The sequence below is a fragment of the Camelus bactrianus genome, chromosome 7 (assembly GCF_048773025.1).
Source record: "Camelus bactrianus isolate YW-2024 breed Bactrian camel chromosome 7, ASM4877302v1, whole genome shotgun sequence".
Taxonomy (NCBI): domain Eukaryota; kingdom Metazoa; phylum Chordata; class Mammalia; order Artiodactyla; family Camelidae; genus Camelus; species Camelus bactrianus.
Window position 1 is genome coordinate 18,213,932 of NC_133545.1, and position 16,324 is coordinate 18,230,255.

General features: G+C 52.3%; 1 protein-coding gene across 4 annotated transcripts in view; it reads left to right on the top strand.

Moving 5' to 3' along the window:
* The window catches only part of PLXNA4 (plexin A4), a 561,131-nt gene that overhangs the window by 202,088 nt on the left and 342,719 nt on the right, over positions 1-16,324 (top strand). For all 4 annotated transcript variants that reach the window (XM_045511050.2, XM_045511048.2, XM_045511049.2 and 1 more), the window contains one exon: positions 12,182-13,447. In XM_045511050.2, the coding sequence (XP_045367006.1) occupies positions 12,182-13,447 (1,266 nt within the window). The remainder of the gene's footprint in view (positions 1-12,181; positions 13,448-16,324) is intronic.

The window sequence follows — 16,324 nt, forward strand, 5'->3', positions numbered from 1 at the left end:
TGGGTCCGTCTCCTTGCTTGCTGCTTGGCCCCTTATATCATCCCTTGGCCACCGAGAACGTGTCCAATTGTGCCACATCCTTGGGCTATAGGAAAGGGTCCTCTCCATCACATGCAAGCCATCAAGGCCTGTGGAGGCAATGACAGTCCAAAATAGTTTAGTTTTTGTACTCTCACAGGCTAAAAGGCCTTCCTCTGCTCCCAGTTAACCACTGTGCATTGGTCCTGAGGGTCTTCTAGACTTATCTCCCCTCCCACTTTTGATATACAGTCTTCAGTGATGACTCTGATGGGTGGCCTCCTGGTTTATAGGGAGGTGTTGGATCCATCAGAAGACCTGTGTTGTGGACATATGAGGAGCTGGACTTTGGGCAACTTAACGAAATTCTCTGAGTCTCGGTGTCCCCATCTGGACGATAATAATCATGGATTGGATAGGGATGGATGTATATTTTTGGAGTCATGAGTGTTTATTGCATGTGAAGGAGTGTGTGGAAGGCAAAGTATAACACACAAACGAGAGGTGGTGGCAGTGGAATTTCAGGACGTGTAAGAGGAGGAGGTGGCCGGAGTTGGCAGGTGTTTTCCTCTCTGCGCTCAGTGTTGAGTGTTTCCATCCACTGAGTGATGTGCAGAGCAGACTCGTAGGAGCTGCAAAATGCACTTCAAGGCCTCCTGGGTTTTACAGTGGATTCAACCCTCTGTCATACCTTGGATCCATCTCTTGACCAAGAGGTGCCCCACGGTGCCCCCAGTGACACAGCTTCTGAGCAGGTCCTGAAAGGAGGTGTCAGCAGCTTCCAGCACAGTTCCTTCCTCTGCCTGGCCTTGCCCCGGGCCCCCCAGGACCATGCCCCGCTCTGTATTCTTGTCACCTGGAGAAGGAGGAGGGCGTGACCAGCTCATAGGGGTGCTTTCCGGTGATGGGCACCTTGGAGAATGGTGTCGAAGGGTCTCTGCCATTCTGTGCCTCACTTGAGAAATGGTGTGGGATGGGGGTTAAGATTTCCTGCTCCTTGCTTGAATGTTGCTGGATAAATACAGAAATGAGGTCTCAGCAGAATGGAGTGGGATGGGCAGGGGCAAAGGACTTGGGAGATAAGAATGTGTTAGTTAACTAAGAATCATAGCCAGAAACTGCATGTGTTTCCTTGGTCCTTTGATTCATAAATGTGTGCCCAGCAGGTGGGAGAGGCAGGATGATGGGGTGGCACAGGTCCCCAGAGCTAGGGACCCAAACACTTAAAGCACCGGGGAATAAGGAGGGGGTGGGCCAAGAACCACCTCCTTGGGAGGAATGACATCATATACTAGCGTACCTTGATCAATACTAAATATTTTTAAAATTCAGGGTCGTCATGGTGATAGAGCTTATTTCCAAACTTTAAGATGTAAAATACCCTATTTTGCTACCTCCTTGCGTATTTCCAGGTAATAGTGCCTGGCCCCCAAACTTGGTTGCAGTCAATTTGGAGCATTTTTTGTTTTTAAGGAGTGAATATAGCTCTGCTGGGCTTCCGGCTGCAGGGTAGATTTCTGCCAAGATCGGCGGCACACAGCTGAAATATGTTTTGTATTTTATGAGCTTTGGCTCACCATGGAATTAAATAGCACTAATTACATGAATATAGACCAGCAAGGGAGACAACTGTTCACTTCCTGATTTTCCCGGGAATTGAGACAGACAGGGAGGAGGTAGAAGGGCAAGGAGAGGATCAGGGAGAGAGCCCTCCCACGGGACATCAGATGACAACAGAGTGCTGTCATTTGGTCCACATGTGCCCCACATTGCCTGCTCCGTCCTGGTGCTGCCGTGTGGTGGAATCACTGGCTTCCTTGCATGAAGACGCTGTGAGCTGGAAGCAGGAGGCCGGGCTGTGGGAAGCAGGTCTGCTCCTATGTGGGGGCAGTGACAGGGGCTGTTGGGCAGGGAGGGAGGCATTTTGGAAGCAGAGTAGTCACTGGGGGAGATGCTGAGCCCAAGGACCTGGGTTCCCCTGGCTCCCTGAGTCTAGCATCCTTTCCAAACCTACCAACTTTTCTTTTTTTTAGTTAGAAAAGTCTATTTAGAGAGTTCCACCAGTCTAAAGAAGGGAATTTCCATTCCTTTTTAAATTTCTCCTCTTGCTCAAGATAGGAGATGAAATAAATGGGAAGAGTCACCTTCTCGTGGGGTGTCAAGCCCTGCGGTGGGTGAGGGAGCTTCAGAGCTCGGAGGCCTCCCGCTGATCCTTCATGCAACTGTCAAGTGTAGGGGTCCCTGAGGCTGGAACCAGCGAGGGCCCCTCCTCGAATGGTTGACTTTCTCCCCAGGATCTGATTCAATGAACGGACCAATGCCTGAGCGGGCAAAGTGTGCCAGCTCCTGCAGGCCTTATTGTGAAAGAGGAGATAGGTCCTAGGGGTGTGATGGAGGCCCGCTTAACAGCTGAGGACCCCGCCTTCTCTAGGGGCAGGCTGTGGGACTGGACCGCAGCAGGCTCTCCCAAGGCATCTCACAAGTTAGACTGAGGCCACTAAAAAGGGCCAATTTAAGCGAAGATGCAGAGAGACTTGAGAGAGAGGCTATAGCCCCAGCCTTTTTTTTCTGCAGTGAACACCACCCCCAGGTGTTGTAATTCTCACCGTTTCATGGCTCTGCTGCAAAGGCCATTTGTGGAACCCTGCCCACATCTGTGATGGCCTGTGTTCTGTGAAGCCTGAGATGGTTCACCCCGACTTCTCCTAGATTTAAGCCAGAGAGGAAACATAATGGTCTCTCTTGCCTCATCACCCTATTTACAGAAACGCCATTTTACAGATGGGGAAACTGAGGCATCAAGAAAGCGGGACTGTGGCCAATGAGGATGACCATTCCTGACGTCTGTAGCATCCTTGCCACTGAGATTCAGATAGAGGAGGCTCCTATGGGTGCCTTTGGCTGGCACTTCAGTTACTGTGAACTAAGAACATCCTCAGCCATGGCAGGAGAGGAGGGCCTTGAGAGAGAGGAGCTCATTAGTGTGAAGCCCACATGGTGTGTCTTTGCTTACTGGTACCAGGCTGGTAGTTCAGGAGGAGAAGATGTTGAGTCTAAGGGCATGGGGGAACAGGTGGCTGGGAGAGCTGCAGAGAGCCTCCATTCCAGGTGAAGATCAGTCAGCTAAGCAAGCCTTCATTCCACTTTGCCACAGGCTATACACCCGAGACAGACTGCACGGATAGATGACTATCCCCAGTGCACAGTGGACCCCAGGCCCCTTCTCTGTGATGCGAATGTCCATCCAGATCCTGGGGCAGCAAAAGCGATGGTTAATGCTCCCTTTGCCACAGTTTTGGGGTGTGTTGAGCACCTTCCCATGATGTGCCTCCATTTCTGCACATCCAGAGGCCAGTGGGGGCCCTCAGAAGAAACAGGGAGCCAGCACCCTGGACAGGGCATTTCTCACAGGCTGGGCCAAGGCCTGGGGTGGGAGAGAGTGACCACACTGATGCCATGTCAGCTGGGGCGTCTGACCCCCAGTTCCTGGCTGGCCTGTTTCTTTAAATGAGACCCTGGAGAGAAGTTGAGTCTGTGCTCCCAGCCCAGGCTGCTATTGAGAGTGTTGTGTTTTTAAAGCCTCACAGCCAGACTTGGAGTAGAGAGTCACTGCTCAGCGACTCCCCCGCCCGAGCACAGCGCCTGGAATATAAAGGGCTGCCCGTAGTATAATAATAGAGTTCCACCGTGGGCTGCCTGGGCTCGCTGAAGCTCCCGCTTGGCTCTGCTGGGAACGGCAGACTTGGCCAGGGAAAGGTGGTTCTGCACCCTGGGAGGCTCCCTCAAGGCCACGGATGGGAAGGCCTGGGGGAGGGGAAACCATAGATGGGGGCCTCAGGGGTCCAGCACGGACCTAATCTCTGAATGGGGCAGCTCTCTGACTCACCCTCCTGCGGAGGCTTCTTCCAGGCTGGTTGCAAAGGCTCTGTCCATGGTAATCGCTTCCCCCAGCCCTCTCTAATAAACGGGGAAGTAAGGATTAAGAGCCCCGAGTAGCTGAGCTTGGTGCTGAATTTCCCAGGGACCAGGCTGGTTGCCTGGCGGCGGTGGGACTCTACGCCTTGTCTGGCTCCCCATGGCTCCCTCTTCTCCATTCTTTATGCCCTTCTCAGCCCTTCCCCCGACCACCGACCACCGATGTCACATTTCTCATTGCTCAGAAGAGCAGAAGCAGAAGCAGAGGGAAAGCAGACTGGAGGGATTGACTCCTGGGCTCGTGACCTGCCCCAGCTGTTGTTGCCTCCTGGTTTGTGATGGGTTATGGCCAGGCTGGGCTGACCCTTCTGGGTCCCCCACCTGCACATGAGACTGTCCAGTGACAGCACTGTGACCTCCTCTTGGGAGGACAGTTACTCTGACCTTTTCCCCAGTGGTAGTGATGGGTTGTGCTGTGACACCCACAGCCTGGGGCACTTCTCCTCTCGTGAATGTGGCACTCATTTCTGAGACATCGACAAGGAGGAGGGGTGGCGGCGTAGGCCAGGACTCGGCAGTGAAGCACGTAGGGGCCTGCATGCTCTCCTGGCTTCACAAGGCAGGCACAGGTGTTACATGTAAATATCATCCTCTAGGAAAAGGAATAAAATAATTCATGGCTCTGACTTCTAGGAACCAAGAGTTTAAAGTGAGAAATGCAGACAGGAAAAAAATACTGGTTACTTTCTGGGGATGTTCTTCTGAATGCATAGATTACAAAGTGGAGTAGAAGTCTTAAAAAAAAAAGGACTTTGCCCATTTTGCTCATTTGGATCAATGGCGGGTGGGTATTCATTGGATGAAATAAAGAGAAAACCTGTGCCATGTCCCCCATCCCCTCACTGCCCTCAGCTGCACACACATAGGGCCTCCCTGGGCCCAAACTCCAGAAGGGCCACTGAGGAACAGGAAGGTTTTCCTCCCCTGTGGACATTGGCATGGCCATCTCCCAGCTCTCTGGGCATGGCGACTTGCAGTCTGGGGACAAGGAGGGGGCTACCGACACCTCAAGAGGACTTTCCCTGGGCTCAACCTGATGCATTACAAGGGATGGAGCCCCCAAGGGCCCAGCCTTGGGTTTGGATCTGGCTCTGAAATGCAGCGTGCTGGCTGTGTTTCTGCCTGTGCTCCTCAGGATGGTGCCAGCTGCAGGTGCACACAAGCCCACCATTTCAGAGCCCTGGCCCAGTAGGGGTTTATTTCTCATCTGACCTGGATGTCTCCAGTTGGTGGCTGGGTCCTTCCATCTCAAGGCTCCACCATCTTGTAGGGCCTCAGACTCTTCTTCATCCAGCCAGGGAAAGGATCTGTAAAGAAGACATACCTATTTCTTACCTGCTTTGATGTGGAAGTGTCACCACGACACTCCTTCACCATTCACGCGGCCACACCTGGATGCCATGTGCAAATGGAGAGGCCGGGAGACGTTGGCCATAGCTGGTGCCACCTCCTACCAACTACTTTGCACCAGCAGCTGCATGGATGGGGAACCATGTCTTTGATGGGTAGCAAGCTTCCTGTCCCTGGGCCTCACCTTCACAAGGGATGAATTATCTCTAGTGCAGCCCAGTAGGAAGGCCTTAGGGGAAAGAGGTTCCTGGTTTCTCGGAAACCAGGAGGGGCTGGGAGGTGGAGCTCTGCACAGCTTGCTAGTGACTGTGGATGACCTCAAAGGGGGACAGCTGCAGGGCCCAATAGGAGACCCTCAACCACTGGGGGGAAAGCCTGCTGTTTCCTGCTTTGGAGCGTCCGTACCCCTTGCACCCAGTTCAGAACCCCTCACATGGTACACGTTCGATCAACACTCATTGGCCTGATTTCCAGCAACTGGGTCTCCTGCATGGTCTGTTTTCCTCGCTGCACTTTTGTTTTCAGGCCCAGGGCCTTCTCCTCTGCGCCGATTTCCTCTGCTGAGTAGGGCGGAAGTTCTCCAAGTCTAATTTGTGGATGCAGGGCAATTTGTTATGATATTACAGCTGGTGGACTGGCAGCTCTCATTGTAAACCGTGTCCGAAAGATGCATTTGCCCTGGTGCTTCTGTAGTCATGCTTTTAACGGGCAAAATGGAGTATTTTAGGTAGTTGTAAGCCCTGGATTAGAGCCCGGTAAAATCAGCACTGTGAGCTTGGGCTGAGTGGTCCAGCACCACAGTTTACTTGGTACTTCAGCTGTGGGTGATCTCAGCTGCCATCTCTTACACTCTTCTGTGAAGTTGTCATTCATTCATTATTTGTCCATTCATAATTCATCCACCCATTCATTCATGTATTTCCAAACATTTGTTATATACCTACCACGTAGCAAGATCTGGGCTTGGAACTGGAGAGAGTAATGTTGGAAAATACATAGTAATTTCTGACCTCCAGAAGCTCGTGTTTTTTAGAGAGGGGGCAGCATCTGTGGGCAAATAGAACAGTTTGTAAGATGTGAGATGCTGGTGGGCACTAGTGTGAGTTCCTGTGCTAACACACAGTGGGGGCTGTCCTAGGCCAGTACCAGGGTCAGGCGTCCTTCATCTGAAGAATCAGTCCCCAGCTGAGGGGGTGGGGGCAGTCACCCTGGACAGTGTAAAGCATCTGTGTGGAAGACAGCGAGGCATGGACAGGTGGAGAGCATCCCAAGAGACCTGCCAGCACAGCCCTCAAGGCAAAGACCCAGCAGACATGCCCCCGAAACTCACCTGGATAAAGCCCCACTAATTGCAAAATTCTAGTGTATCTCTGGGGGCAGCGGGGCACAGAGATCTCTTTGGCTGTGAAATAACAGTCTATTAGAGAGGGTTTAAGAGTCACTTTACTCCTTTGGCTAGAAGGCTGCATTTTTCTGTATATGGGTTAGGATTTTTTCATTAACAAATGCCGGAACCCTGACTGGCTTATGTAAAAGGGGAAGTTTTGGCATGTAGCTGGGAAGTATAAGCATGGAGCTGGCTTCAGTGTGACATCACTGGGACCCAGAGCTCAGTACTTTCCATGCCCTGGCTCAGCTCCACTCTCCTCCGTACTTGGCTTCCTTCCCTTCAGGCTCCCCGCAAACTACCCTGGTTGCAAGAAGGTTCCCTGCAGTTCTTAAGCCTGCCCCTCTCCAAGGCCACATCCAATTGAAGACCTAGAACTTTTTCCTCAGCACTCCCATCCAAATTCTTTTGTCTCCCAGAGATTTTGATCCAACCAGGTCCCCATCTCTGAACCAGTCACTATGAGCTCCCTCCAATCTGTGCTGACTGGTATGGGCTCTGGTTATGTGTACTCCTGTGAACCAGGGGTGGAGTCAATTTCCCCAGAAGGCTTTGGACTGAGAGAGGGCAAAGGAGTGGATCATGGGTCCACAGAGGATAAATGAATGGTTTCTCTAACAGTGTCTTTCAATTTTTTTTTTTTGATCATGACTGTATTAGTCAGGGTTTTCCAAAGAAAGAGAAATTATATATATATATTAAACTTCTCTTTCTCATATATATATATATATAAGAGAGAAAGAGGGAGGGAGGGAGATAGATTTATTTTAAGGAATTGGGTCATGAAATTATGGAGACTCCAAGTCCAAAATCAGCAGGGTAGGACCACAGGCTGGAGACTCAGAGGAGAGCCCGTGTCATAGTTCAAGTCCAAAGGCATGTCCTGTAGATCCCCTCTCCCTCGGGGAGATCAGACTTTTGTTCTATTCAGTCTTCAACTGATTGGATGGCCATATACTTACATTATAGGGGGGAGTCTGCTTCACTCAAAGTCCACTGATTTAAATGATTAGCTCATCCAAAAACACCCTCACAGAAGCATCCAGAATAATGCTTGACCACATATCTGGGCACCGTGGCCCAGCCAGGTGGAGACATCGAATTCACCATCAAAATGACCAGCAGTAAGAAGGACGCGTACATCACATTCATGCATATATATTACCTGGCTGAAACAAAAGTCTCACGGAAGCCTTATCCCTTCTCAATGTGGCATACTCTTGTTTTCCCTTCTATTTTAATTTAGTTCATTAAAAAAAAAAGCATGTGTGACCCACTCAGTTGGTTTCTAGACTCATGATGGATTGGGACTTGTGTTTTGAAACATCATCCTAGAAGACATTTTCTGAATGTTCTATTATCCCATAGCCAAGGTCCTAAGGAACAGGATTCTGTCCAGAAGGTCAGGGAAGGTACCAAGAGATGTCCAAGTCCCGCCATGAGTGCATGTGACCCCGGCCAGGACCAGCACCTGCTCGTGCCTCTGTTTCCTTATCTGTAGAGGACATATACTTACAAATACCTCTTCTGCCTAACGGGGTTGCCACACACAGTACCATCAGAACGAGGTAACATATATGAAAACGCTTTGTAAACTCATTTCGGGAGGTAATTGCTATTTTAAACTACTCCGTAATAACTTTCTTCTCTGCCACTCAGGAATCTGAGAAGATGGTGCTATTTCATGAAAATTAGTGTGCGCTCTTCACTACTGGCCATGTAAAACAAAGCCTCAATTTCTTTAATCAAAATGATGATCAGCTTCTAAAAATGATTCCCATCTCCCCTGAGATGATGCAGAATTAAAACTTGATTTCCAAGAAGGGAAACTGGCAGTGTGTCTGGGTTTGACGCAGAGCCTTTCAGTTCTGTCTCCGCACCCCTTTCCCCCTCTGCCTAGTGCGGCGAGTCCTCCGGGGCCATCTTGGGGTGACTCGGCCACATTCCTTGCCTTGAGGAGTCAGAGTTGGGCTGAATGCTACCTCCGATACTTTGTTTTAAAAACCAGCTAAACGATGACCCAGGCAAGAAATGGTGGGTGGGACCTGGGATGGCGATGAGGTTTCCTACTTTGGGGCATCACTTAGGAGGGTTGAAGGATTGATGTCCTGGAACGGAAACCACTGGGGAAGTCCAGCTTTGCCAGGACAGAGCAGCCTCAGGCAGCTCTGGGGGGCGGGGACAGGCAGCTCAGCCCACCTGTGGGTCCGGAGCTGGGGTGGAAGGGCTGCCGTTGGCTCACCCCTGTGGTGATACCCGGTGGGGGCTCTGGGGAGGCAAGCTGGCGCCCACCTCCCTGCGAGTTCCTCATTCTCCTCCATTTCTCTTATTTGTTTTCTAATCAGTCCCTTTCGTGGTGTGTAAAATGAGAGGCTAGTTATTCCTATCACACGTTATTGTTTCCTGTGGGTTCCCGCCTCTCCAGGCGCAGTAATTCTACCATCCCCAGATGAGGGTGACAAGTGTTTGAGATGCATAACTGTGTCTCATTTCAGCGCCTAATGGAAGATGGAGAATGAGCCCTGGCACCTTTATGCTCAGTAAATTTATAATTACAGGCTTCCTCGTCTTGCCTCTTGCAAACTAGAGAGCTGTTGATTGGCTTGTGGGTCCGTGAGTGTGTACAGTGAGGCGGGGTGTGGCAGGCACACTTCCCCCAGTGCTCAGCAGGTTCCAGTATGGGGACTGTAGAGGGCCAGTGGCTAAGGCCTGGCCCGCACCTGCCTGTCTGGAATGAGGATTACCAGCCCTGCTGGAATTTGGTTGTTGGCAGCAGTGTCCTGAGAGTCGTGTTAGCCAGGAGAGCATGTGGCACTCAAAGAATAGGCTCGTCCAGACAAAGGCCAGGGAGCCGATGGGGAAGTGGGTTCAAGTAAAGTCAGAAGACGGGCCGCAGGCAGTGGAAAGAGACCTGGGTTTGGAGTCCAGGGACGTGAGCCTAATCCATCTCTACCTTGAACTCACTATGTGACCTCCTGCAAGTCAGTTAACTTCTCTGGATCACAGCTTCCTTAGGGAGTTGTTGATTGGCTTGTGGCTTTTCCCCTGAAAAGCAGGTAGCACCCTCCTGACCCCAGCGATCAGTGGTCTGGTCAGTGCGGTAATGGGTGGGCATGTTTGCCTGGGGCCCGGGGCGCAGTAACGGTTCCGCAGGTGCTGGCCCTCTCCATGCCTCTAGCTCCCCTTCCTGCCAGTCAGAAGAGAATTCTTGAGTCTCCACTCAGTCGGGTGTAGCCCTGGGGCTGTGGACACATTAGTGAGCAGGGCAGTCGCTCCCCGCCCTGACGGAGCTCAGAGGCCTCAGCTCTGTTCTCAGTTCTTTTGGCAAAGGCTAAATCAACAGGAGCACAGAGGCTCCTCTCTGGGGGTGGAGGCTGTGCTCTCTTCCTCCCAGGGCCACCCTGACAAGGTCCTGGTCCCTCGCCAGCCCTGTCTCCTCCTGACTCTCACGAACCATGCTCTGCAGACAGACTCCTCCCAGCGTGCGCCTGGCTGAAATGCCCTTGCTGTGGCTCTGTGGACCCTTCCCCAAGGGGGCCCAAATGCCGTGGCCTCCCCAAGGCCTCCCACAGCCTTCTCCTTGCTCCTGCACCCCAGGTTAGAGGCCAGCTGTCTTCACGTGAGCTCCTGAAGTCTGTCCTGTAATGTTTCACTGTCTGAGTAACTGGGGTTCCTGCAGCATCTGTCTCCCTGACTCCGGGTTCTTCGAGGGCCCGGTCCAGCCTCAGCCATCCTTGGATCCTGCAGCGTCTTGCCCATTTGGAGTGTGACCTGAGCATATGTTTGCCATATGGGGGAGCAGATGAAGACCCTCGACTTGCACGACTCCTGTCGGTCGTGGGCATGCTGTCTGCTGGTTCCCCTCCTCTGCTATTTTTGTGAGAAGACTTGTGGTTTTCACTGGGACTTTAGTTGACAATGTCAAGTCTTTGCTTTCTTCTTTCTTCTCTTGGTTTCCATCTAACCTGGCACTCTCCCTGCTGGGCTGGGGGTTTCTGTGGTTCAGCCATCTACCTCTTCCCATCACCTTGTTTCTGAGTTGTTTCAGGGGAAAATGAGAGAAATTCCAAAGAGCTGAGATGTCCCCAAATAAGACGTAGGCCATTTCTGCCCAGATCTCTCCCATACCGGTAAAAAATATGAAACCATCCTCTGGAAACACATGCAGAGAAAGCATCTTGAATAGAAATGAATGAGACCACTAGGACGGAAAGCTATTTCGTTCTGCAGGGAGTTACTTATTTATTTATTTACTTGACTACTTCTTAAAGCATTTGTTCTCTGCCTTTAATGAAAACCTCTCAGAGGAGGCCCCGCTGTGGGTGGCAGCCAAGATCTGCCTCATTAAAATGACGTCAGGGCTCCAAGCTGGGCAGTGTACCCGAGGGCCTGGTGCCGCCACGATGCAGAGGGACCCAGGATGTGGGTTTTCAATTTGGCCTCATGCACCCTCTGGCGGGGGCAGGGGGTGTGCACAAAGGAGAAGTTTCCCCTGCAGTAGGTGCCCACCCAGGTTTAAACTATTCTGCTCTATGAACGGCCACCGGAGGACATCCCCATCTGTGCCTGGCTGGGGTGAATTGAGATGGTCGAGCCGTGCAGCCCGAGAACCTGCCACACACTTGGATGGCCCTGGGTTGAGTCTGCCTCTAGGGCTTAGCAGTGCGACTTGGGTAACCCCTCAGCTGTGAGGTAGGGGTGTCAATAGTACTTACTTCAGGTGGCTGCTAGTCAGGGTCCCAGCAGGAAGCATCACACATGCAAACTGGGCTGTTCGCACAAAGGTTAATAGAGAGGCTCTTGACTTCTAAGAGGCTGGGCAACGTTTGAGGGTAGGAACGTTGAGGCCCGTTAGCTCCTCTAGGACCAAATGGAGGCAGGCAGGAGGTGGTTCACAGAACCTGGGGATGGGGAGGCCCCAGTTCGTGCGGCTCCCCTCCCCTCCCCCTCTCACCAGGCTTCTGCTGATTCTCCCCGGTGGCTGCATCTAACCAGCCAAGGGCAAGGAGCCCACGGATGTACCGTCCATACAGTCAGCCTTCTTGGGCACAGAGAAGGGTGGAAGGCAGATCTGGAGGGGCAGATGGAAGATCCCCAGCACTGAAAGGTTTATTAAGATGAAATGAGAGTCTCTGGAAGGTGCTGGACGGGGGCTGACACAAAGTTGGGCATTCTGTGGACACTGGCTGTTTCTCACCACCGTCAACATCATCACGATTGTCTTTGTAGTCACACTCGCTAGTGTTATTACTGAAATGCCCTCCTGCTGCCACCCAGCTCGGGCTGACCCACACCCATGCTGGGGACCAGCCCCCTTGGCCCCAGCTCCCCCCAGTATCATCCTCTGTTTCAGTGTGTGCAGAATGCTTTGGGGATCCAGCCAGACAAGCTATGGGGGGAACGAAGCCTCTGCCTTTATGACGCAGCATCGCCTCTTTCCTTTTCCCGTAGGGAGCCTGCAGTCCTGAGTCCTGGCCCTCCCAGGACACTGCTGTGCCGAGTGCGACTGTGCCCCAAGGACACGTCTCTGAAATGAAAGCCATGCCTTGGAACTGGACTTGCCTGCTCTCCCATCTCCTGATGGTGGGGATGGGCTCCTCCACTCTGCTCCCCCGGCAGCCACCCCCGCTGCCCCAGAAGCGGCCTTTTGTCACGTTCCGTGGGGAGCCCGCCGAGAGCTTCAACCACCTGGTGGTGGACGAGAGGACAGGGCACATTTACGTAGGGGCCGTCAACCGGATCTACAAGCTCTCCAGTGACCTGAAGGTCCTGGTGACCCACCAGACAGGGCCGGACGAGGACAACCCCAAGTGCTACCCGCCCCGCATCGTCCAGACGTGCAACGAGCCCCTGACCACCACCAACAACGTCAACAAGATGCTCCTGATAGACTACAAGGAGAACAGGCTGATTGCCTGTGGGAGCCTGTACCAAGGCATCTGCAAGCTCCTGAGGCTGGAGGACCTCTTCAAGCTGGGGGAGCCTTTCCATAAGAAGGAGCACTACCTGTCAGGGGTCAACGAGAGTGGCTCCGTCTTTGGGGTGATCGTCTCCTACAGCAACCTGGACGACAAGCTCTTCATCGCCACGGCCGTGGATGGGAAGCCGGAGTATTTCCCCACCATCTCCAGCCGGAAGCTGACCAAGAACTCAGAGGCGGACGGCATGTTTGCTTATGTCTTCCATGATGAGTTTGTGGCCTCGATGATCAAGATCCCTTCAGACACCTTTACTGTCATCCCTGACTTCGACATCTACTACGTCTACGGCTTCAGCAGTGGCAACTTTGTCTACTTCCTGACCCTTCAGCCTGAGATGGTGTCTCCCCCAGGCTCCACCACAAAGGAGCAGGTTTACACCTCCAAGCTCGTGAGGCTTTGCAAGGAGGACACGGCCTTCAACTCCTACGTGGAGGTGCCCATCGGCTGCGAGCGCAGCGGGGTGGAGTACCGCTTGCTGCAGGCTGCCTACCTGTCCAAAGCTGGGGCCGTGCTCGCCCGGACCCTCGGGGTCCGGCCGGAGGACGACCTCCTCTTCACCGTCTTCTCCAAAGGCCAGAAGCGGAAGATGAAGTCCCTGGACGAGTCGGCCTTGTGCATCTTCATCCTGAAGCAGATCAACGACCGTATTAAGGAGCGGCTGCAGTCCTGCTACCGGGGCGAGGGCACGCTGGACCTGGCCTGGCTCAAGGTGAAGGACATCCCCTGCAGCAGCGCGGTGAGTCCTGGGAGGGCCTGCGGGCTGGGACGGCATGGTGTGGAGGCCTCGTCTGTGGCCTCCGTGGGGTGTGAATCATCTGTCCCATTTTGCAGATGAGACAAGCACATCCCACCTCTGGGTCTCCTTGAACTCAGATCATCACCAGCTCAAACATGCTGTGATCGTGGCACTGAGCTTATAAGAGTCATAGCTGGAGCTGAAACGTAGCTTTCCTCTTGGCCCTTTTCTCTATCCTGACTGGCTTGCTGGCCATCACAAGCAGGGCTGGTGTAGGCAGGAATCATGTGATGTTGATACCACGTGCCCTAGGTGTTGTTGAAGGCTGGATTGTCGTGTCCTGTGATACGACTCCTGCACCCGCCTTCTTACCAACCATATCTGTGAGTCACTTCCCTGGGAGCTTAGAATAAAACCGCTCCTGGGAGTAATGGAGTCAGTCAGTCTACATTTGGGATAGATACAGAACTTCAGGGGATTTATGTTTTTAGCCCCTTGTGTATCTTTAGGAAATGGCAAAAAGAGAGCAGAAGAACTAGGGTGAGAGTCCAGTGAACATGGAGGGGAAACACAGAGCTTTCTTAGAAAACTGTATTTGTTTAGCATCTTCTGTGTGCACATTTCCATGGAGGAGACATGGCACAAAGTCCGGAAGCAGCCATGGAACAATACTGGGTGGCAGAAGAGCTGAAGGGAACCAGAGGAAGGGGAGAAGGAAGATTGGTTTAGGAGACCTGCCCAGGGCCTGTGGGGCCTGAGGGACAGAGCGGACTACAGGTGCCACGGGTACCACAGCCTCCTGCCTCTCCCAGCCTGACTCACTTGTGACCCAAGAGGAAAAGCATCTGCCTTTCTGTGGCTTGACTTCTGTTCATCTTTAAAATGGTCCAGTTTTTCCTCAACCATTCTTCAGGCGACATGGAAAGTTCAGCTGTTGGCATCTTCTATGCCCTATGTTACTTACTCTCCTTTCCCTTTTTCTTTTTTATTGTCCATTGGAAAAATTACAGTCCTAGTTTGAGAAAATCAATTTTATAATCTTAAGGTAGGGAGAAGAAAGGAAAATTCACTCACCGAATAGAAGTACGCATTTGCATGGACGTGAGTCTTGACTCCTAGTAAAACTTTGGTGGAATTCCATATTAGGAAAATGAATTTGGATTGCTTGCCAGGCAGATTGCAGAGGGCACTGGCACCCCCTCCCCAGCATGAGGTAAGAAGGCCATTCCTCCAGGCATTGAATTTGGGGTGGGGGCAGGGAGAAGGAGGAGAAAGAAGGACCCAGTGAAGTGTGTCTTTGGTGCCCTCACATTTAAGTTCAGGCTGTTTTATAGTGACAAGTTTTCCAGGTATCTGAACTGGAACTAAAAGATGCCATTTCTTCTTGGAGGTCCTGAAAAGCCAGGAGACCCCTAGTGTCACCTAGGAAATGGGAGAGGCATCATGGACCAGAGAAGGAAGCAATACACTGACCATCATTGCCAGACCAGAGAACTGAGGGGATTCCACTGTATCCGCTGAGCCCTAGTAGGTGACATATCTTTTGGAGACCTTGGTCTAGACAGTACATGATCCACTCAGGAGAGTCTATGAGACAGGTTTGTGAACTTGGGTGGGGGAATGGACTGCTCCCAAATGAAGGCAACGAATGACAAGTCAGATGCTGTGCAGTGCGTGTGTACATTACATACTCAGACACGGGTCCCTGGGGAGATGCCTTAAGCATGTCGGCATGGGGAAGGCACCTAGAAATCCCCGTCTGTACATTCATTCTGAGGCCCATCAAGGTGACTGAGTTGCCCTGGGTCATGTATCTTGTGAGTTACTAGCAGAGACAGCATTTCAGGAGAACCCCCCTTGCCTCTCATCACCACACTTGCACGCACGCACACACACCCCTACACACATGCGTGTGCACGTACACAAGAATTACCCCCGCCCCCGAGCATGCGCATGTACACCCTGCGTTAGGAAATAGCAAGTGTTTGCTAGACAACCAGCTGTTTTGAGATCAGAGGGGTTGGCAGTTTTTTTCTGCGGAAAACTTGCTCAAATCCTGCCTTTTGGGGCGATGCTTTGGGGAGTAAAACCAGCTGCAGGGATCATTCTGGCTGCCCATGGGCAAGTGTTTGTCCTGCCCTTGCTCTGCCATAATACAAAAGGCAAAGTTCATCATGAGAGTCTGCAGAGCTGCAGGTCCTAACATCCCCATGGCGGCCTTGGAGAGAACAGAGGAAGGCAGCTTTGCAAGACTGGCTGATGCCAGGACTGGGAGTAATGGAGCCAGATAACAAGCTTTTGATTTTTCTTTGGGCTTTAATTAGCCCTTTCAAGTTAGAGGCAAGTTCAGGGCTGAGAGCAGAAAGGAGGAGGCCAGAAACTCCGCACAGGGCTGGGGCTGTGTCCCCAGCCAGTCTAAAAGGCCACTCCGGCTTTTAGTGCGCAGTATCGGTTTCCTTTGATTCAGCCGATACTCGGGTTACTTCGCTCGGGGGCTCAGCTATGGTTCTTTTGGCCTCAGCTCAGACCACACGTGTTTTACACGCCTTCAGCCAGGCCGGGCTCCTGAGTGGCCCCGTTGAGGGGGTCTCGCAAGCACACCATTTGCAAACCCAGCGTTCCCTCTACTCATTCATTCACAAGACCGCTGGCTCCCTTTGCTTTTGGTCTTCTTGCCTTGAGGTAGGGATGGATGAGATGAACTCTGGAGTTCTTTTCTGCTCGAGTCCGGGATTCCCTTGAGGCCTGCAAAGGGGAACCAAACTTCACTCGGACTCTGTCCTGTGGCGTTTCCCCTGCAGGGAAGTGGAGGAGGGAGGGAGGCCTGGGAGGCTGACTTTAGGGCCTATTTTTTGTAGAGTTGGGGTCCCTTGTGGG